This window comes from Cotesia glomerata, linkage group LG4, assembly GCF_020080835.1.
Source record: "Cotesia glomerata isolate CgM1 linkage group LG4, MPM_Cglom_v2.3, whole genome shotgun sequence".
NCBI classification, from domain to species: domain Eukaryota; kingdom Metazoa; phylum Arthropoda; class Insecta; order Hymenoptera; family Braconidae; genus Cotesia; species Cotesia glomerata.
In genome coordinates, this window is record NC_058161.1 from 2,089,323 (window position 1) to 2,113,822 (window position 24,500).

The 24,500-nt window shown below is 27.4% G+C and overlaps 1 protein-coding gene across 4 annotated transcripts in view; it reads right to left on the reverse strand.

Annotated features, from left to right (window-relative positions):
* LOC123262613 (longitudinals lacking protein, isoforms H/M/V-like) overlaps positions 1-24,500 on the reverse strand; it is a 52,162-nt gene that overhangs the window by 25,590 nt on the left and 2,072 nt on the right. For 2 of the 4 annotated variants that reach the window (XM_044724886.1, XM_044724885.1), the window contains exons 2-3: positions 11,234-11,378; positions 10,885-11,049 (exon numbers count right to left, since the gene is read on the reverse strand). In XM_044724886.1, the coding sequence (XP_044580821.1) occupies positions 10,885-11,049; positions 11,234-11,371 (303 nt within the window). In that variant the 5' untranslated portion in view covers positions 11,372-11,378. Of the gene's footprint in view, positions 1-10,884; positions 11,050-11,233; positions 11,379-12,071; positions 12,170-24,500 lie in introns of those variants that run through there. The other 2 variants (XM_044724884.1, XM_044724883.1) reach the window with 2 other exon arrangements.

Consider the following 24,500-nt stretch of genomic DNA (forward strand, 5'->3'; position numbering starts at 1 on the left):
CTTTTGATATTTTTATTTGGGAAGAAATTTTATTATTGAAAAATAAAGGGAATTTTTATACTTGTACAAAATTTTCAAATTTTTTTTTTGTAATTTAGTTAAGAAATTATTATAAACAAATTTAGAAAGTATAATTTAATGTATAAGAATTTTTAATGATTATAAATGGAGTTTATTAAATTAAATAATTTATTGAAAGAAGAAATTGTATCAATTAAATTTTTTAGTTTTTACTAAGGATATTTTATCAATTTTTGTTTTTCAATAAAAAGTTAAGATTTATTGAAATTAAAAAAATTTTTTTTATTATAATAATTTAAAAATTAACTAAATAAATTTTATTTAAATTGTATTTTTTATAACTAAAAAATAAAAAATTTTTATTTTATTTTGAGAACATGAAAAATATGTTATAAAAATAATTGCTTTAAATATTTAAAATTTTTCATCATAAAAATTACCAAAATAAAAAGATTCCACAATTTTAAATTAAAAACTTTTGTACATTATTCAGTACAGCCAATTCTAACAACTGACAATATTAAAACAAAAAAAAAATAATTTCAGCATAAACCTAAAAGCGCCTGCGCAATTTTAATTACCAAATTCATCGTCAAAGAATCGATCTCTCGAACCGCAGTAAAGTCAAAATAAAACAATAAAATTAATTATTTATTTCTTCTTTGGGGAAGAAAGAAAATGAAAAATTATTTAAAAATTGAATTAAGGAAAAGGAAGAAGGAATTGTGTAGGATAAAAGACACAAAAGAGGGAAAGAGTGAGGTAAAGTGAGGATAACTGGATATGAAAGACGAGAGCTCGGGCGCGGCCGAACTAATTTCAGTAGGAGTACACGGACTGGGACAGATACAGAATGCAGAAGATGAGAGTAGAGGGTGTTTGATATATTGGAGTATAGGAGAGTACAGAGGATATTATAGAGCAGAAGAATATATAGAGGGAGGAGGGAAGAGGGTTGTGTATCTATATGATATATGTATGTGGTACGGTTCGGTTTTGGAGCATGGCAGTGCGTAGTCGAAACTACGGATAGCGGATAGCGGATAGCGGATAGCAGATACATATAATAGCCAGATTCGTATTCGGCGAGCAAGAGTTAGAGCAAGAGGCCAGAGACAGCCGGGGTGGATAGGAGGAGCAGAGTTTAGTTCAAGAGGGAAGAGGAATTGAGATGAGAGATGAGAGAGGGCACGCTACAGTCTATAGTCTACAGACCGTAGGCTGTTCTGTCGCGGCTAAAGAGTTTGCGCAGACAAAGGGAATCTGCGGCTCAAGCTACACTCGCCGGTTCCCTGCTACTATACGCACACGCGTAAATAGGTGGATGTATGTGTGTATGTATGGGTGTATGGGTGGATGGGTGGTGTATGTGTGTGCGGGGAGATATATAACGCCGCGGTGGTCGCAGAAAACCGCGTGGTACAGTCGAGAGTGGAAGTTGAGAATTTTATAACGAATCGAAAGATTAAATGGAGAGTTCAGGTATCGATGGCTGATGGTTTGAATTTTTTAAAAATTATGAATTTTATTTTGGAGATTTTTATTTTTATTTTTATTTAAAATTTGAAATTTGTTTATTAAATAATAAGAAATTTTTTGACTTTTAAGAAAGATTTTTTGGGAAGAAATATTTATTTTATTAAAATTTGATAAATATTTATTACTAGCTTAATTTTAATAGATTAATAAATTGTTTTTTTATTTTTATATTGAGAAAAAATAATTAATTTTTAATAAATTAATTCATTCAAGAAAATTTTAGTAATTAGTTAGATAAAAAGAATTATTTTGTTAGTTTTAATAAAAATTTTTATGAGAAGAAATATTTAATTTAATAATATTTTAAAAATATTTATTAATAGATTAATTTAAATAGATTAATAAATTGTTTTTTAATAAAAATTTATATTTTTTATTTTTATATTCAGAAGAAATAATTAATTTTTAATAAATTAATAAATTCAAGAAAATTTGATTAATTTCTTAATTATAAAGAATTATTTTTTTAATTTTAATAAATATTTTGATGAGAAGAAATATTAAATTTATTAATATTTCAAAAATATTTAATAAATAGATTAATAAATTGTTTTTTTTTTTTTAGTAAAAATTTATATTTTTTAATTTTATATTGAGAAGAAATAATTAATTTTTAATAAATTAATTAATTTTATTAAATTGTTAAGTATACAAAATCAAATTTTAACTTTTAATGAATATTTTTTGAAAAGAAATATTTAATAAAGTATTTCTTGAATAAATTTATCTTCTTTAAATTTTTTTCTGATAAAAGAATCATTAATTTTTAATAAATTGATTAATTCAAGAAAGTTTTGTTAATTTTTTAAGTCTAAAGAATTATTTTTTTAATAAATATTTTGATGAAAAGAAATACTAAATTTATTAATATTTGAAAAATATTTAATTAATAAATTAATAAATTGTTTTTTCATTAAAAATTTATATTTTTTATTTTTATATTGAAAGAATTAATTTATAATAAATGAATTAATTTAAATAAATTTTATCAACTTGTTAAGTGTAAATAATTAAATTTAAATTTTTTGAAAATTATTTGAATATTAAAATTATTTTTAAAAAATTTGTCTGTATTGTAATTCATAAATTTATATTAAGAAAAAAATTTTTTAATAAAATTAATTTGAACCAAACTTTGTAAATTAAATAAAAAAAAATTCTAGTCATCGAAATTTAGTAATTTAAATTTTTATGATACCTCTGCGTAAAAAATACCGATATGTTTTCTATTAAACAACATTAAAAATTCACACACGTATAGTAATTTTAATGTTTGTCATAAATAAGATTTTTAAGTACTAGTTAAACTTAAATTCGTAGAAATTTAAATTTATGAATTATTTTTTTCTAACGCAAGACTTAAAAATTCAATCTAAAATAATCCTTATAATAATAAAATAATAATTGATAATTATTCAAAGTTAACAATTAAAAAATGCAAATTTTGACCTCTTTACAGACAAGTCCTTAATAAGTAGTTGACAAAATAAATAAATGAATTTTCTAATAATAATATTTATAGAAGCGTTCAGTTAAATATTTGTGAAACAGATCGACGTTTGTTTAATTAACGATCGATGGGTAAATTGGATTATATTTTGGAGATAAAGGATATAATAATTATATTGGCCGATTGGATAATGTTGATTTTGATGAAATTCGATGTTATTTTTGGGAGTTATTGTATTAGTTTGCGATAGTCCGGTAACCAGAGGTACAGTCAATGTAGGAAACATTAATTATTCCATCTCAGGATTCGCCATTGTTCGGATCCATCTACATATATGTGAGCGAATGTGTGTGCCTGATGTATATTCAACGCGTCCCCAGGGAGACGGCTAAAGGGGTTATACAAAATGGCTTGCATTATTTGGTAGCCGGGAACATGTTAGTTTGCACTCTGTAGTACCGGTACTTAATTTTTAAACCCAAACTTAAAAGCTGGATGATAAGTTTTTAATATTCACCGGTTAAGAGCTCAGCCTGTTTTTAGTAAGCCAGTAAACTTGGAGTACAATTTTACGAGATGAATATTACGATTAATAATTATTTTTTACAACAAATAAATTTTTTTAAAATATCATTACATTTAGAAAATTTTAAAAATTTTAGATACTAAATTTTATAATAAGTTTTTTTTTGTTTTTTAATCAAGTAGAAAAATATGTAAAATTTTTTTCAAAGTTAATTAAAAAAAAATTTTTTTTTTTATTTGAAAAAAAAAACCTCAAAATACTTTAAAGTATTTAATTCAGTTTTTAATCAATAAATTATTATTATTGCTATTTGAGCCAAAATATTTAAAATATAAAAAAATTATAAGGAGACCTTTTTTTGAGGAAATTAAAATTTCATAATAAATGTTCTTGTCAATTTTTTCATATCTTTTATATTTTAAGCAAAATATTGATTTAAATAAAAAATATAAAAATTTGAACAGATTTTTTTAATAACAATAATGATAATCTTCAAAGCTATTATTATTATTATTATCTATATTATTAAGAGACTACATTTGAAAATTCTCTATCTCTAGATACATAGTTAAGAAATTACCTTGTATCTCGTGAATTATTGACATTTTTTAAGATATAAGCTCATTCTGATGTAACACTCATCAAGATCTTTCATTTGAGTACCCACATCAATTTTTCATATATTTTACATATTTATAAATATTATATATATATATATATATATATATATATATATATATATATATATATATATATATATATATATATATATATATATATATATATAAAATATATATAAAATATATCAAAAAAGCATGTGGGTACTTAAATTAAAGGTCACGATGAGTATAACATCGAAATGAGTTTATATCTTAAAAAATGTCAATAATTAAAAAATGACCTTGTATCTTGAGAATTATTGACATTTTTAAAGATATAAGCTCATTCCAACATTACACTCATCGAAACCTTTCATTTGAATACCCACATCAATTTTTCATATATTTATATATATTATATGTATGTATATATGAAAAATATATCAAAAATGCATGTGGGTACTCAAATGAAAGCTCTTGATGAGTGTAACATCGAAATGAGTTTATATACTAAAAAATGTCAATAATTAAGAAATGACCTAGCATTTTTGATATATTTTTTATATTTACATATATATAATATATATAAAGATATGAAAAATTGATGTGGGTACTCAAATGAAAGGTCTCGATGAGTGTAACATCGGGATGAGCTTGTATCTTTAAAAATGTCAATAGTTCACAAGATACAAGGTCATTTCTTAATTATGTATCTTGAGAACTATTGATATTTTTAAAGATATAAGCTCATCCTGATGTTACCCTCATCGAGACATTTAATTTGAGTACCCACATCAATTTTTCATATATTTACATATATTTTATACATGTATATATGAAAAATATATGAAAAATGCATGTGGGTACTCAAATGAAAGCTCTTGATAATTGTAACATTAAGATGAGCTTATATCTTTAAACCCATCAATATTTAAGAAAGTACAGTGCAATTTAACAAAATTCATTATTTAATAATGCAAAATTTCTTTTATTTATATTTCACAAGTCACGGCAGTCTCATAGTGCGAGTATAGTCATAGAGTGACTGCAAGGTTGCTAGTTATTATTTTAACGAAAAGAAATATCTATTAGAAAAAAATAAAATTTTAATAAATTACCTAAAATCTCAAAATCCACTTCGAAAAATTAAAACCCTAAAAATCAGCAAAGACTAAGTTAAGACTCAGTTCCTACTTGCGACATAAAACAATTACTTGTTGCTATCTATAAAATAAAAAGCATCTGAAGTAGTAGATATAAGCCATAAGAGTCGAAGATATAAGACGTGAGATGAGAGGATACTCGTCTTTACGGTTTTACGGTGTAAAGAGAGTTCAAGGTCTGTAGAACGGTATCCTCGGACGTAGCCTTCTCGAGATCCCCACTTACTACACGAGAAACCACTGTAAGTAGTGTAGTAGGAATGGAGCGAAGATGAAGAAAGAGAACACAAGACCGGTGATCTCTCAAGTTCCTGGTCAGGTGTCCGAGTTTAAGCCGGCCAGAACCAGGTCACCGGAATTTCTTGCTACCAATTTTTTTCGACAACTCTATTGTACAATAAATACACTCGAATAATTTACAAAAATAAAAACGATTGAAAGTCTTCAAGAAGAAGTAAAGAAATTGGATAGATGACGTGAAGAAGAACCGGGTCACGTCCTTTATTTTTCCATCTTTATTTTGATTCCTATTCTCATCTCGGGCACTTATTGTTAAGCAGTGTCTCAGTCTTACTCTGGAAAATACAAATGTATAAATGAAAGAGTATGATCAGAGGTTCACATCGGACTGTAAAGTTAATGCACCGACTACCTCGAGCAAGAGCGAGATAACGATACGGGTGAGGTATTTTTCAACCGTGCCACAGGCAACTTTGCCTTCTGATACTTTTTTTTTTACTTATTTCCTTCCTTTCTTCTCTATTTCTTTTTTTTTATTTTTCTTTCTCGCTGTCTCTCTTACAGACTCACCAGACCAACCAGTCTTCCTTCCTCTTACTCTCTACTATCCGATAGTCCCGACACGGGTTCAGCTGGGGGAAGAAAAGACACTGTAGATTACACCAACACAGCCCTCATGTGTGTCGGATTCTTCAAGGTCAGTCCTTGGAACACGTGATGCGCTCAGCTGAGATTGTTAGCAACATTTTTTCGACTTGGTTATTTTTTTTAGTTTTTTATAAATTCATTTAAATTTTATCTTTAAAATTTTATGTTTTAAAAATTTTATACAATAATTAAGAAACAAAATTTTTGTCTAAAAATTAGTAAAATTTGAGATTTGAAATTCTATTTTTAGAAAATTTTAAATAATCTATGTTATTAAGAGAAAAAGGAAAATTCTTTGGCCTCTGTTGACTTTAATTGGTGCCTTATCAAGGTTTCATATCATTCTCACTAGATTTAGGCTGCATTCAAAAATGCTCTATCTCTAGATACATAATTAAAAAATGACCTTGTATCTTGTGAACTATTGACATTTTTAAAGATATAAACTCATACCGATGCTACACTCATCAAGACCTTTGATTTGAGTACCCACATCAATTTTTCATATATTTTATATATTTATATATTCCACAAATACCACATATATAAAATATATATAAAATGCCATGTGGGTACTCAAATGAAAGGTCGCGATAAGTGTAACATAGAAATGAGTTTATATCTTGAAAAATGTCAATAATTAAAAAATGACCTTGTATCTTGTGAACTATTGACATTTTTAAAGATATAAACTCATACCGATGCTACACTCATCAAGACCTTTGATTTGAGTACCCACATCAATTTTTCATATATTTTATATATTTATATATTCCACAAATACCACATATATAAAATATATATAAAATGCCATGTGGGTACTCAAATGAAAGGTCTTGATAAGTGTAACATCGAAATGAGTTTATTTCTTAAAAAATTGTCAATAATTAAGAAATGACCTCGAATCTTGTGAACTATTGACATTTTTAAAGATATAAGCTCATCCCGATGTTACGCTCATCGAGACCTTACATTTGAGTACCCACATCAATTTTTCATATATTTATATACATTATATATTATATATATGTATATATGAAAAATATATAAAAAATGCATGTGGGTACTTAAATGAAAGCTCTTGATGAGTGTAACATCGGGATGAGCTTATATCTTTAAAAACGTCAATATTTAAGAAAGTACAGTGCAATTTAACAAAAGTCATTATTTATTAAAGCAAAATTTTATTTATTTATAATTTACTAGCCACTGCAATCACATAGTGACTACAAGATTGCTAGTTTTTGACAATATTGAATTTTGAGATTTCTTTAAAAATTATTAAAATTTTTTTTTTTAACATTTTCTCCAAAAATTATTAAAATTTGACTTTTAAAATTCAATTTTTTGAAAATTTTTAAAATATTGAATTTTTTTTTTAAATTACTAAAATTCTAAATTTTGAAAAAATTTGAATAATTTTATAAAATATTTAATAAAAACTTAAAAATTACGTTTGACTAAATAGAAAAAAATTTGAAAATTTAAGCGCTAAAATAAAACTTTAAATATTAATAAATAAAAATAAAAAAATTTCGTTGCTGAAACAAAAAGAATAATTGATAAATAACCCATAAATTTAATAATTGTCCGATGTCAATCGGTTGCGTAATTACACAACCAGTATAAGTTAAGTACATCGGAGACGTTGGACGTAGTGCGTGCGCGCGACGTTATATTATTATTATCATTGTTATTATTCCTCTACACATATATAAATATATCCCGTCATTGGCATAAGTGAGACAGAGTGCGAGATCATTGACTCGATTTTCTTCGAACGTGAATTAAATTCTCAATATAATATCTTTACCCATATCTTCACAGAGAAAATTTTCGAGAAGAAATAAAAAAGTATCTCAAAGTTTCTACTGTTTATAGTTGATAGTTGACACCCGTACGGGCAAGAGGTTGTATTGCTATATGCCGGTTGGGTGCAAAAAGGTGAAATAGTATTTAAAAGAAAGGGAAGTGATTTGAGAGCCCCTGTAAGCTCGCGCAGAGTAGCCTGATTGCCGAACAATGCGTCCTAACGAGATGGGGGTCGAAGACTGTCCTTTTATTGATTTCAACCAGGCGCGAGAGTCACGAGACGACTACCACGGCGGCTCTCTCTCTCTCTAGTTACTATTAATTCCAAAAAAACCGGCAACTTTTTTATTACCCTCACAGGAAACTTAAATGCCATTTTTTTAAGAGCTACCTTGAATTTTTTATTAATTAATTTTTTTAATTTTAATTAATTACTGGACTAGAGATCTGTAATTAAGAGTAATTAATAATTGAGTTACTTAATTTAATTGTTAATTAAATGGATAAACATACCAGTTAAAATTAGAGCGGCGATGAGTTGCGATCAAGCATGACTAACCTTTATTTACGATGCACGTTTTCAAGCTCTAGACTTTTTATATCAGAAAAATTTTTATTTATATTTACGTACTTGTTAAACAAACTGACGGCTTAGCTGGACTTCCTATCTGTGATTTTTCTTCTTGATTTTTTGGGGAGAGACCACCAGAGGTGGTTTTATTTATTTCGGTGGTAAGATAAAAGCCGGGAAGTTAATAGATTTTCTTCACCTAACCGTGCTAGTACACCGTGTTATTTACGATTAAAAAACTACTGAACAAAGTGGATCCGGTGGATAAAAAGGGATTGGTTGGATTCTGGGTGGAAAGAGAGAGACGCGCGCGACAAGGTGATGCCAAACGCCTGGTGTTTGATCACTGAATTTAAATCTGTACCTTTGGTTATCTGTCGTCGGATGTTACCGACTAACGGGATGAGAGATGCGTTTTCAAGATGGCGGTTTGTTGGTAATGAAGTTTGCGGTTTTGCGAATACTTAAGCGCGGGAAAGTTTTTAAATTTGAATTTTTTTGCGCGCGATTTTTTATTTTATAAAAATTAAGTTAGCCGACGTTTTAAAATTTTTAGAAATTTTTTATTGAAAAAATTTCAATTAAGAGCGGTGGATAGTTGATAGTTGATTTTCAAACGAGTTTTGCTCATGAATAAGATAAAATTTTTAAAAAAACGCTTCGCTCTTCGATAGATAATTCAATTATCTATCGAAGAGCGAAGCGCTTTTTTCGAAAATTTTCATTTATTTGTGCATTAAATGCGTTTTAAGATTCCATAAGTTGTACAAGTGTGACAGAGATACTTTCGTTTGTCCAATAGAGGGCGAGAGAGAGAAAAAATGTTAACCCTTCTTAAACAAAAAAAAAATTTCACATGTAAAAAACTTGAAAAACTATTAGTGCAATTTTTTTAAAATATCTTTTTAGTTGTAATTTAATTAATAAAAAAAATCAAAAATTTTTAGGCGTCTGCTAACTTCAGTGGCATTTTATTTTATATTTAAGTTAGCTGTCACTTGACTATTTTTTAATTTTATTTAAAAAACAAATTTTTTATGACATTAAAGTTAGCAATCACTTGATCATTTTTTAATTTTATAAAATATAAAAATTATTTTAAAAAAATTGCATTTATAATTTTTTTCAATTTCTACACGTCAATATTTTTCTCTCATTCTTTTTGCCATAATTTGTTTGTTAAAAAAAATTTTATAAATTATTAAATATCTGCTAAATTAATTATCATAATTTTTTCTACAAAATTATCTTTAAAAAATTGCATTTTGAATTTTTACATGTCAATTTTTTTTGCCATAATTTATTTGTTAAAAAAATTCTAAAAATTATTAAATGTCTGCTACTTTAATTTTCATCAATAAGTTAGCAGTAAATTGATAATTATTTAATATTTTTTTTTTTTGAGAAAAAAAAATCTGTTCCAAAAAATTGCATTTTTTAATTTTTTTTTAAATTTCTACAAGTCAATTTTTTTGGACATAATTTATTTGTTATAAAAATTATTAAACGTATACTAAATTAATTTTTAATAAAGAACAATATTAGTGTTATTTGATTTTTTAGAGTAAAAATAGCTAATAGAATAATTATTTAACATATTTGTAATGATTATAAATAGAATAAAAAAAATGATCAGCTGATTTTGACAGTTTGTAAGATTTTTTATAGATTATAAAACTAAAATCAGCTATCTGACAATTTGTTTATTAAAAATTAATTATAAAAAATCTGCACTTTTTTTTAAACCTAGATTTTTTTCATTTTTTTTATAATAATTTAGTTGTAAAAATTTTAAAAATCTACAGATTGTTATTTTTAGACATCCGATAATTTTTTTAACAAATAAATTATAGCAAAAAAAAATTATTTATAAAAGCTTTAAATAATTATAAAGTTAATTTTTTAAAAACAATTTTCTAGACTTCGGGCCAGTTTTTTAATCCGAGATAAAATTTTATTCAATACTAAAATATATCTATATATTTTAAGTAGATAGATATATTAACAATAATAATTATATCTTGGATAAAATTTTATCCCGGATTGAAAAACTGGCCTTTAGTTTATTTTCCAAAAAATTTTTAAGTGTCTGCTAACTTTAGTATCACGATAATTTTATAATTTTAAATTTAATTTAAAAGAATAAAATTTTAAAAATTATTTAAATGCATTTTTCAATTTTTCAATCAAATTATTAATTATTGTTTAAATAAATAATAATTTTAATATTAAAAAAATGCATAAAAATATTTTTTATAAATTTTTTCTGAATTTATTAAAAATTAAGAATTTTAAAAATAAAATAAATATTTTACCTGAAGTTCTGCTTGCGAGACATCAATTTCTCCTTTATAAACAAACTCGATAATAAACTTCAAATCATTAAAGCACACATCCTGAGGCATAATTATCGTAGGATGCTTGCAAGGATTCGACAGGAGCAGTTTTTTAAAGTACGAACTGCATGCTGACAGTACGACCTAAAAACAACATAAATTATTATAGTAAAGCTTATTCGCGAGTTGCGTCACTCTGATAAGATCGTTATCGTAGTTTTTTTGATGGAATTAGTTATAGTGGGAAGAATATGTGTCATATGTCATCCACATTAATCTGTAATCTATTTTATTTTTTTCGTTTTTTTTTAATAGCACACTTGCCTACCTTGTGCGCCTTTAACGATGCCTCGTTGCAGGCCAGTGTTACGTCCACGAAAGCCTCCGTTTGCAGAAGCTGGTGGAATACTGAGGTCATATTCGACTGGTAATTGTTCCACCTCAGGCAGTAATGCTGCCCGGCCATCCCTCCGCTGAAAAACAAAAAATTATCAATATTTTTATTTTTACACATTTTATAAAATGCAATTATAATCACAAACGAAATCATAAATTATAAATAACATATTTAAAGATTAGAAATGTTTAACTTATTGACCTAATTTTTTGCAATCAAATAAAATCCATTCAATAAATATAATACTAAAGTTAATCGACGTTTCAAATTTTTTAATTTTTTTTTCATTTATTAAATTACAATAAAAAAATATTTTCTAAAAATTGCACTTATAGTTTTCTAAGTTTTTTACAAATGCAATTTTTTAAAAATTTTTTTCAGTAAAAAAAAAATTTTTTAATTTTTAGATGTTGGCTAACTTAATTTTCATTACAATAAATATAATACTAAAGTTAGCCGACGTTTCAAATTTTTTATTTTTTTTTTTTTTTTTCATTTATTAAATTACAACAAAAAAATATTTTCTAAAAATTGCACTTATAGTTTTCTAAGTTTTTTACAAATGCAATTTAAAAAAAATTTTTTTATAATAATTTTTTCGGTAAAACAAAAAAATCTTAAAATTTTTAGATGTCGGTCAACTTAATTTTCATTCAATAAATTGAATTATTATTTTTCTATCAATTTTACAGCTTAATAAAAAAAAAAAAAACTAAATATTTCTTCCCTAATTATTTCTTCTTAGAACTTTCTTTTAAAAATCTATTACCTGTAGTGAACACCCCAGTACCTAGCAGCCTCCATTTAATTCTAATCACCGATAATAAAAACAAAGAAACAAAAAAATGTCAGATAATTCACATAATTATCTGAAAAAAACAAAAAAATCCTGATTTCCAGTCGGTAAAGAAGATATCGTTAAAAAATGACCTTAGTAACGTTAAAAAAAATATATTTTTATAGAAGAAAAAAATATTCTAGAAATTTAACATCCAGGAATAATTAAAAGAATATTAATAAATTTAATAAATAAAACTAACAAAGAGCGCACTTGTTTTAAGGATTATTAACCACTTTTAAATTGTTTTATATATTATGGACGGGCGTTGGTCTGAATCGCGATATTCACCTGTTCTGTGAACCGTATTTTATCAGTCTCTATCTATGCGACTCTCTTTATACGGGCTATTTGCGTTATCTGTCCGTCGGCATACGGACTTTTATCAGCTGCTTAGACGACTCACGATAACGGATACTTATATTCTCTCTCTCTTGACTCCTAAGCATCATTTATTATTTATTTTTATCTCTTACATTATTTTTCTACATACTCACTTCACATACTCGGCTTACTTATATTTATTCATTTTATTACATTACACACAGAGATAGCGTGGTATAGTCAATCTCCATTCCTCGATTTTAGTTCCTCCTATCTTCTCATTCTCATTCTTATTCTCTGCCTTTACTTGTTCCTCTGTATTATTCCATTCTCCTCTCTTCTACATGTTATCATCTTAAACTGGTGTTTGTGCAGAGATGCCGTGAGCATAGGAATGGAACCAGACTCTAATCTCCAGTCTGAAAACTCAAGTAAAGATTCTATACAAACACACCCAAGAGATATTCTCTCCCTGTTACTTAACTCTCAATATTCTTCCTACACCTGAGTTCTCAGTTACATTTACCATCACATACAATTTCTTCAATCTTTATATTCTTCTCTCGGTCTTTATTCACCATTTTTATTCTCTGTATTTTTGTCTCTCCTGATGCCAAAGTCCAATGCATTCATTTGTCCCATTTCTCTTTTATTTGCTTCTCTTTCAGATAAACACTTGCTTATTATTTCCATTTTGCAATTTTTTATTATTCTTCTTCTTCTTTATGTATATGTCTAGCAAGTTAAGCTTTTTAATATGACACGAAAATTTTTTAATAATTAAATATTTATTATTAAAAGAATAAGAAAAATTTTATTTCCTAGATAGTCAGTTAAAATTGGTTTTTTTAGTGAAATTTAGTATCATTGCAAAGGTGATGACTTTAATTTGGGCCTTTTCAAGGATACATAATTAAGAAATGACCTTGTATCTTGTGAAATATTGAAATTTTTAAAGATATAAGCTCATCCTGATGTTACACTCATCGAGACCTTTCATTTGAATACCTCCATCAATTTTTCATATATTTATATATATGTATATATGAAAAATATATCAAAAATGCATGTGGGTACTCAAATGAAAGCTCTTGATGAGTGTAACATCGTGATGAGCTTATATCTTTAAAATATATATTATATATATGTATATATGTATATATGAAAAATATATCAAAAATGCATGTGGGTACTCAAATGAAAGCTCTTGATAAGTGTAATATCAGAATGAGTTTATATCTTAAAAAATGTCAATAATTAAGAAAGTACAGTGCAATTTAACATAATTGAGAAATTACCTTGTATTTTGTAAAATATTGACATTTTTACAGATATAAGCTCATCCTGATGTTACACTCATCGAGACCTTTCATTTGAGTACCCACATCAATTTTTCAGATATTTCATATATTTATATATATATTATATATATGTATATATGAAAAATATATCAAAAATACATGTGAGTACTCAAATGAAAGCTCTTGATCAATGAACATCAGGATGAGCTTATATTTCTAAAATTTATATTATATATATGTATATATGAAAAATATATAAAAAATGCATGTGGGTACTCAAATGAAAGCTCTCGATAAGTGTAACATCGGGATGAGCTTATATTTTTAAAAACGTCAATATTCAAGAAACTACAATGCTATTTAACTAAATTCATTATTTAATAAACTAAAATTTTAATTTCTTATAGTTCACAAGTCAAAATTCTAATTTTCAATGTAATTTAGCTTCAATTATTGCATCACATATTTTTATACTAAAAAAACAAAATCAATTCTGCTATACTTGAAAAAAAAAATGAAATAAAATCAATTTTTAAAAATAAAAAATCTCCATACCTACAAAAGTTGTTCCAACTACACAAACAAATGAACCGGAATAATAATTACAAATAAATAAAAGTATAATCAAAAGAAAATAGCAAAGACTTTTGCTGATGTTGTTTTCGACGGAAAAAGGGGAAGAATAAAGGCCAAAAAAAAATGGTGACGTTACTGGCCTTTCAATTCAGTATCCTTCAACCCTCGGTTATATAAATTTTTTCTCATCCATATACAGTTCTCTAAGCCCAGATCGTCAGTAGGTTGCCTTATTTTCCTTTCCCCTATTTATATTTCTAGTCAATTTTGGATCTTCCATCTTCCATCTTCCATCTTACATCTATCCATACTATTTTTCACTATTACAGAACAAAGAAACAAAGATAGGTAAATTTATAATAAAAATTTAACGTGATACATAGCGATGATGATCATAGCCTATCTCTATCTCTGTCTTTGGGTATTTTCTATTGCAAAAACGAGGGTGACTATATACATCTACATACCTATATATACCCACATACGAAGACATATATAGATATAAATGGTTATTCTCCCTTGTTGGTTGGTTTTTCGCCCTCTCCAGTTGCCGTACATGTAAGTTTCCATCGTTTCCATTTATTCTGTACGTCCCTTGCGTTTCTTCTTCCCAACGGCGAGGTATTACCAGCAAGCAAGCAAGCACATAGCAGACAAGAGACCCGAAGTAGAAGATAAAAGAGCAAGACAGAGGTAGAAGAGCTGAAAGAATGGGACAGAACGGAATAAACGGAGACGAAGACGGTATTTTCTCGTGGCCCCCTTTTCTTCTTCATCTTCTCCGCCCAACTCTCTTTATTTCCTTTTCCCTTCACCCTTCTCATCATAACCCCTCTGGCCCCTTTTATCTCCAAGCAGCAGAAGCACCAGCCATACTCGCTTCACTTTATACTTTCTTTCTTTATTATTTCTTTCAGTCTCTCGTTCTTTCTTTCTTTCTTTCCTTTGTCTCTCACCGTTCAGCTTTCGGATCCTGGCAACTTATATCTCTCCCGTTCTTACTCATCTCCCTCACCGAGGTTTTTTGTTCCTCACCGGGTTTTTTTATCCTCTCTATCTCCGTCACTCGTACTCGGAAATTTTTTTCTTAGTCGTTTAGCGTCAGAGTTCCTATCCTATCCGAGAGTACGAGGCCACGGGGCTTTGCTTCTCTTCTCTTCTCTTCTCTGATTCTCAGTTCCCGATTCTCTCTTCAGCTGAGCTCTACTTCACTCTTCTACCCTCTTGTCCCCTTGCCCATCTCTTAAAGTATTTTCCTCAGCTTCCTTCTTCGCCTCTTTCACTTCTCGCCTCCTCGTCCACCCACCGTCCTTCTCCTTCTTGGCTTTTACCTTTTTCCAGCGTTATCGACCTTCTTCACTTCAACTTTTCTCCTCTCTCAGTACTCCTTCTTCTCACAGAGTATAAGAGCTTTTTTTTTTTTCTATTTCTTCTCAAAAATAACAACCAAAAATAAATTTAATAAAATAATAAAAAAAAGAAATTGAGAAAAATAAATTCACCTCTACAAGCTCCGAGAAAGACAAGTTTTACGTAGCCAACATCTTTGCCTTCAATATTAAATATTTTTTTTTCTTTTTTAATAAATTTTTTTATTTCTTCTTTCACGTAATTTTAATCTTGAATTTTTAAAATACTCGCTCGTTATTTTTTTCAGGCTTTTAAATATGAATTTATTATTAAGAGAATAAGAAAAATTTTGTTTTCAGGATAGTCGATTTTTTTAGTAAAATTTAGTGTGGTTGAAAATGTCTTGGAATTTGTGCATTTTTAAGGTTTTATTTTATTTTCACCGGTAGTCAATTTATTATAAGTTTAGGCAGCATTCAAAAATAATCTCTAGATACATAATTAAGAAATGACCTTGTATCTTGTGAATTATTGACATTTTTAAAGATATAAGCTCATCCCGATGTTACACTCATTGAGATTTTTCATTTGAGTACCCACATCAATTTTTCATATATTTTATGTATTATGTATATTTCACAAATACCATGTATATAAAATATATAAAAAATGCCTTGTGGGTACTCAAATGAAAGGTCTTGATGAGTTTAACATCGAAATGAGTTTATATCTTAAAAAATATCTATAATTAAGAAATGATATTGTATTTTGTAAAGTAATGACATTTTTGAAGATATAAGCTCACTCTGACATTATACTCATCGAGACCTTTCATTTGAGTACCCACATCAATTTTTCATATATTTTATATATTTATATATATGTATACATAAAAAATATATCAAAAATGCATGTAGGTACTCAAATGAAAGCTCTTGATGAGCGCAATGTCGGGATGAGCTTATAACTTTAAAAATGTTCATATTTAAGAAAGTACAGTGCAATTTAACAAATATCTTGTGAAATATTGACATTCTTAAAGATATAAGCTCATCCCGATGTTACACTCATCGAGACCTTTCGTTTGAATACCCTCATCAATTTTTCATATATTTTATATATTTATGTATATTATATATATAAATATATGAAAAATATATCAAAAATGCATGTGGGTACTCAAATGAAAGCTTTTGATGAGTGTAACATCGGGATGAGCTTATATCTTTAAAATATATATTATATATATGTATATATGAAAAATATATAAAAAATGCATGTGGGTACTCTAATGAAAGCTCTTGAAGAGTATAACATCGAGATGAGCTTATATTTTTAAAAACGTCAATATTTAAGAAAGTACAGTGCAATTTAACAACAGTCATTATTTAATAAAGCAAAATTTAAATTTTTTACAGTTTAAAAGTCCAGGCAGTCACATAGTGACTGCAAGGTTGTATTAAAAGTATAGAAGGAAGAGCAGAGAAGAGGCGGATGGTGGATCTGATCCCAAGTAAATTATTCATATACTTTATGAACAGCTTGAACTCACCAGTCGCGAAAAACAAGTATAATTGGGTGACTGAGATATAAAAAGAGAAAGAGCACACGAATGACATTAAGTGGAATAACTGGTACAGAATTTTCATATGACGTAGTCATATCGGTGACTTTAGATTAATTATTTGGGGATTGTTGAACCTGCATATTAATGCCAACAGATCAATAAATCGATTAATCATTATCTGGGTAAGAGTATGTATATAAATTGTCGACTTTGCCTGGATTTATATATTTATATTTCTAATATTGAAAATCATATTTTTATTAAATAAGTCGAGGATGTAGATGGAAGGGAATAAGAATTTTTTACTTTTATCTCCGAGTATCGACCGAGCTTTTTTTAACCCCGACAACCGGGGAAGAACCAGAGAAGAAAAGTAGAAGATGTAAGAATAAAATAGACGTAAAATGTAACCCCTGGATCCTGGGCCGGGAGAAACGAGGATAAAGATACGGGGGCGAAGAAAGGGGAACAAGAATAAGAGAAATGAAAAAAGAAGAGGGTTTTACTGCGAGGGGTTAGAAAGTCTTCTACGGAAACTATATAGTAACTCCCAGGAGTTGTCCTCCGAGTCTTCGCCGTGCAAACTCTCTCAAGATGGATTTTTTATCTTTCTCGATCGTTACACGAATACACTTTTTGCATTATAATATTTTTTTTTATTTTTCTTATTTATGAGACGTGAATTTATAAATCAATATTTTTTTTTTATTTTTTTATTACAGTTAATTAACTACTTTAAATTATTTTTGTTGGTATTGGTATTACGTAGCTCTTTAAATAATCAATAGTTTACTTTTTTGCGCGATTATAAATAAATTCTTTTTTAATTTGATTTATCAAATTAAAATTTTTTTTTTATTAATAATTTAAAACAAAATTTAAAAATTATTAAATAATTTCACTCAATTTTTTTGAATATATTTCTTCAATAAATTTAATTTTTTTAATAAAATAATCTATATTTTAGTGATATGTAGTGTCATTGTAGAGGTCTTGACTTGAATTTGTTATGTATTGATACATAATTAAGAAATGACCTTGTATCTTGTGAATTATTGACATTTTTAAAGATATAAGCCCATCCCGATGTTACACTCATCAAGACCTTTCATTTGAGTACCTACATCAATTTTTCATATATTTATATATTTATAAATATATATGTATGTATAAAAAATATATCAAAAATGTATGAGGGTACTCAAATTAAAGCTCTTGATGAGTGTAACATCGGGATGAGTTTATATCTTAAAAAATGTCAATAATTAAAAAATGACCTCGTATCTTGTGAACTATTGACATTTTTAAAGATATAAGCTCATCCCGACATTGTACTCATCGAGACCTTTTATTTGAGTATCCACATCAATTTTTCATATATTTTATATATTTATATATATATAACATATATTTATATATGAAAAATAAATCAAAATTACATGTGGGTACTCAAATGAAAGCTTTTGATGAATGTAACATCGGGATGAGCTTATATCTTTAAAAATCTCAATAATTCACAAGATACAAGGCCATCTCTTAATTATGTTTCTTGAGAAATATTGAAATTTTTAAAGATATAAGCTTATCCCGATATTACACTCATCGGGACCTTTCATTTGAGTACCCACATCAATTTTTCATATATTTATATATATTACATATATGTATATATGAAAAATATATCAAAAATGCATGTGGGTATTCAAATGAAAGCTGTTGATGAGTGTAACATCAGGATGAGCTTATATTTTTAAAAATGTCAATAATTCACAAGATACAAGGCCATCTCTTAATTATGTTTCTTGAGAAATATTGAAATTTTTAAAGATATAAGCTCATCCCGATATTACACTCATCGAGACCTTTCATTTGAGTACCCACATCAATTTTTCATATATTTATATATATTATATATATGTATATATGAAGAATATATCAAAAATGCATGTGGGTACTCAAATGAAAGCTCTTGATGAGTGTAATATCAGAATGAGCTTATATTTTTAAAAACATCAATATTTAAGAAAGTACAGTGCAATTTAACAAAAGCCATTATTTAATACAGCAAAATTTTAATTTTTTATAGTTTACAAATCACATAGTGCAAAGTTGCTAGTTTATACAAATTAAAAAAAAAAAAAAGTCAATAATTAAAACTAATACTTCCATTCCAAACATTGTCTTTCTAAAACAAATTTAAACTATCCAAGTAAAAGCCATAATAATTTAAATTACAAAGACAATAAATATAAGTGTGACAGCAAAACCATTAAATGATAATTTAAGTTAGAAAATAAAATCCAAAGAAAGCAGATACAGAGCGGGACTATATTATATGTACAGTAATATAGTAACATATATATTAATTTACACAAGATGCCTGAAGATCTGAATTAGTATCTGTACATAAAGATACTTGAAACTTATTCGCGTATATATTAACAGTAGTACATATTTAAAAATTTCCCATCAAGTTTTACCCACATACTTATAACAACATAAAACCTAGCAATACTTTCTACATAGATAGAGTGGCAAACAATTTTTTCCCTCTACATCAACATTATTCTAGCCTTTCCCTACACTCCATACTCCACAGAGTGTTCTATAGTGCTTATACACATCCTGTAACTCCTACCTCTTTAATTTTTTATTCTCTTTACCTATCCTATCACATTTACCAGTACCCGACAACACATAATACGTACCTCTACATGCATTAGACCACAATAATATACAAATACACGTATGTATATATCGTATCACACTTTCATCCGCGCGTTTTCCAACGTCACTCACGCGCTGAATTTGTTGACCGGTATCCGGGCTTTCCCTCACTCAAATAACCCATATTTACACCGACAACAACAACAATAATAATGATAACAACTGAACAGCAGAAGAGAATGGAATTAAACCACAGAAATGTCGTATCAGCTCAGACTATGAAAGACAAAAACAAAATAAAAAGATAAATAAAAAATATGAATTAAAGACGTCGCGAGAAAGCCATGAATCAAGAGTCCACGGGAGCGTGGCAAAGTAGTCCTAATTTCCGTCTTCTGTATACCGTAAGGTAACAGTACTACATTCTCAAATGCCCTTCGCTTCATCTTATTCTCGTTTGACTTTATTTATTTTATCTTAACTTGCTCCTTTACTCCTTTACCTTTCATTTACGCGAGTTATCTCAGTGCAGCTATACTAAGTCTCTCCTTCCTCTCACCTGTTCTCCTTCAGACTTTACTATCATTATTTATCTTCATTTATGTCTCATCGCTGCTTTTATAACACTAAGATAATCTATATTATTATGAGGATAAGAAAAAATTTTCTTTTCAGGATATTCATATGATAAAATCGGTTTTTTTAGTGAAATTTAGTGTCATTACAAAGATCTTCACTTGAATTTGTGCCTTTTTAAGGTTTCATTTCATTCTCACCGATATTCAATTTATTCTAAGTATTTAGGCTGCATTGGAAAATTATCTCTAGATACATAATTAAGAAATGAGCTTGTATCTTGTGAAACATTGAGATTTTTGAAAATATAAGCTCATCCCGACATTACACTCATTGAGACTTTTCATTTGAGTACCCACATCAATTTTTCCTATATTTTTATATTTATATATATATATATATATATATATATATATATATATATATATATATATATATATATATGTATATATGAAAAATCTATAAAAATGCATGTAGGTACTCAAATGAAAGCTCTTGATGAGTGTAACATCGGGATGAGCTTATTTCTTGTAAAACTTCAATATTTAAGAAAGTACAGTGCAATCTAACATTAATAAAAAATTACCTTTTATCTTGTGAAATATTGACATTTTTAAAGATATAAGCTCATCCCGATGTTACACTCATCGGGACCTTTCATTTGAATACCCACATCAATTTTTCATATATTTATATATTTATATACAATATATATATATGTATATATGAAAAATATATCAAAAATACATGTGGGTACTCAAATGAAAGCTCTTGATGAGTGTAACTTCGGGATGAGCTTATGTCTTTAAAATATATAATATATATATGTATATATGAAAAATATATCAAAAATACATGTGGGTACTCAAATGAAACCTCTTGATGAATGTAACATTAAGATGAGCTTATATCTTTAAAAACGTCAATATTTAACAAAGTACAGTGCAATTTAACAAAATTCATTATTTAATAAAACAAAATTTTAATTTTTTATAGTTCACATAGTGACTGCAAAGTTCCTAGTTATTTTTATTAAAATAACCCCGGAAGTTAATTTTTTTCCGAAATTTAAATTATCCAAAATCTGAAAATTTTTGAAATTAATTTTACTAAAAAGTTATTGAGAAAAAATTTAAAAAACTATACGTGCAATTTTTTAAAAATATTTCTTGAGTTCTAATTTAATTACTAAAAAAAAGTCAAAAATTTTTGTCGGTTAATTTTGGTATCATTATTTTTCTCACTTTATCATTTTAATTTTATCTGAAAATTAATAAAAGAAAATAATTAACGAGCGAAGTTTATCAAATAAGAAAAATACAGTATATAATACACTTACATAGGGTGGTTGGGAAAATAATTCCGAGCTAGATAGTATTCGGGGGATTTGTAAAGAAAGATACGAACACATAATGCGCAGTTGAGTATCATAGGGGGTGACGTCGTTCAAGGTCGCCGTAACTAGAATACGTTACGACATAGCTCGCATATAAATGTACACAAGCATACAAGTATCTTTTTTTTCTAAAAAAAAATTACAGATACAAGCATGAGATTTTTCAATTGAACCAACCCTTAAAACTTTGAAGAGTTGCACGTGCAGCAAGTAATACAATATTAAGTCGTCTTTGTCTCTCTCAAAAATATCGTGACATAAATTTAGATATTATACATGTACTTTGATGACATAAAAAAGTAAAAGGTAAAAACAGGCGATAATAAGAAAATAAAATAAAAACGATAAGGTTGAGGAAAAAAATGAGGTTAAAAAAAGAAAAAAAAGCAAGTATATATGTCTAGAGAAATAAAATAAAAAAATAAGAGGTAAAATATCACGAGATGTAGAGAATGGATCGAAGAAAGGTAGAATAGCGAGGTCTTGGTATGGTAGTAAAGGGAAAGGGTGGAAATGAGTTCTCTGAGGGGGTGCTTTTTTCCTGGGCTCCTATGTGTATTTTCTGGGTTTGCTACTTGAGTTCTATTCCGTTCTATATCTGCTAGAAGTATTATACATAGAGTATATGCTAGACTGGTATGGTGAAGAAAGGGACCAGGGGATAGTTGTAGTAACTACAGAACTACACTAGTTATATTTGGAAGGTGTGGGTGCAGAATGGTAAAAGAGGAAGACTTGGAGAAGGGAAAGGGGAGTGCAGTGCGGGAAGTGCGGGTGGACAAGGATAAGAGAGTCTCTTTGTATCGGGGTGAAGCAAAGGGATGAAAGCGGTGGTACTGGTGGATGAAAAAGCTGGAGACAGATGGCCAAGCGGACAATGAGAAACTTGAGAGAGATAAGGTATAGAGTGTAAGGTATAAGGGTTGGAAGAATATGTACCGATCCTCAAGTACGAATCGGTGAGAGAGAGTTCAGAGGATGAGAGCCCATCAGAGCCTAGAAGGATTTGTTTATATTTAATATTTATTAACTTAATAAATTATTTTTTAACATTAGAATTTAAAAAATATTCATGGAAGCTAATAAATTATTTATTAAATCTTAATAAATTATTTATTAAATGTTAATAAATATTTCAGCTGCCGAATTTTAAAACACAGTAGCTGCAAAATTTTTAGATCTGATTTTTTTTAGTATTGCTGCATTTCTTATAACTTGTAGACCTTAATTTCAAGTATTTTTTCTAAAAAATATTTATATTTAAGTATTTTATATTCATAAATCAAATTTTTTATCAATTTGGCGCGCAAACTTTTTTTTAATAAGAAAAATTTTTAAATTGTCAGTTACTGTGTTTTGAAATTGAGCAGCCGATTTGTTAACAGTTAAAAAATATTTATTAACAGTTAATAAGTAATTATTAAGTACAATTTATTAACTGTTAATAAATAATTTTTTAACATCATAGGATTTAATAAATATTTATTAACAGTTAATAAAATATTTATTAAATGTTAATAAATATTTGTTAATAACAAATATTTATTAACAGTTAATAGGTAATTTATTAAGTACAATTTATTAATGGTTAATGAATATTTGTTAACTGTTAACAAATATTTATTTAAAATAAAAAGCAAAATTAGCAATTTTCTTTTGGGACTTCTTATAACCCTACAGTTGGAATACATGATAATAATTCAATTCACTAAATAAATTAACCTTTTTAATATTTAAAAATATAAAAGATAATTGTGAGCTGTGATAGAATTTTGTATTTTACAATAAGCGTTATTATAATGTAATATAATTAATTCAAATAATTTATAAAGATGATTTTTGTTTATAAGTAATCTTCATATCATATGACATTGCAAGCGAATCAAATTCACTCAACAAAATATTTGTTAACTATTAATAAATACTTATTAACTATTAATAAATGTACTTTTTTTCCAAATAAATATTTATTGAATGTTAAGAAACATTTATTAAAATTCAATAAAATAAATTAAATTATTAATAGTTAAATAAATCCTTCTATCAATGCGGAAGATAACTAAAACTCCCAGAATTAAATATAAAAAATAATTGAGAAGTTTTATTTTTTAACAAATGGATCTAGAAGCACTGGGTAAATTAACGGTGAAGAAATTCAGGAAGAAAGGCATAAAAATAATAAGAAGAGATAATAACGACGTAGAATAAGAAGTGAAGGCTTTTTCTTCTATCTACAGAGTCTTCGTTGGGTTTGCTGAAGAAACAGGATGTGGGTGGTGGGTGCCGGTCGAAGAACCAGAGAGAGAGGTGAAAGGAGGAAGGTTTGCCATCTTCTTGCTCCCAGTTTTCTTCTCCTAGCTTGCTTCTGCTTCTTTGCCAGGGTAAAAAATAAATAAAAAAATACACCGTCTGCTTCGGGTGTGCAAGTTGTAGTGGAGCTAAAGCACCGAGCAAAGAAAAAGAGAAGGAAGTTTCTTTTTTTTTCCTCATTTTATTTCTCTTAACATCTCTTTTTCCTTTACTTCTTGTGTGTTATATCCCTCTCATGGCGCTTTGAGACTTTACTTCCATTCTACTCCCCGCCTTAACTTTACTTAGCTTTG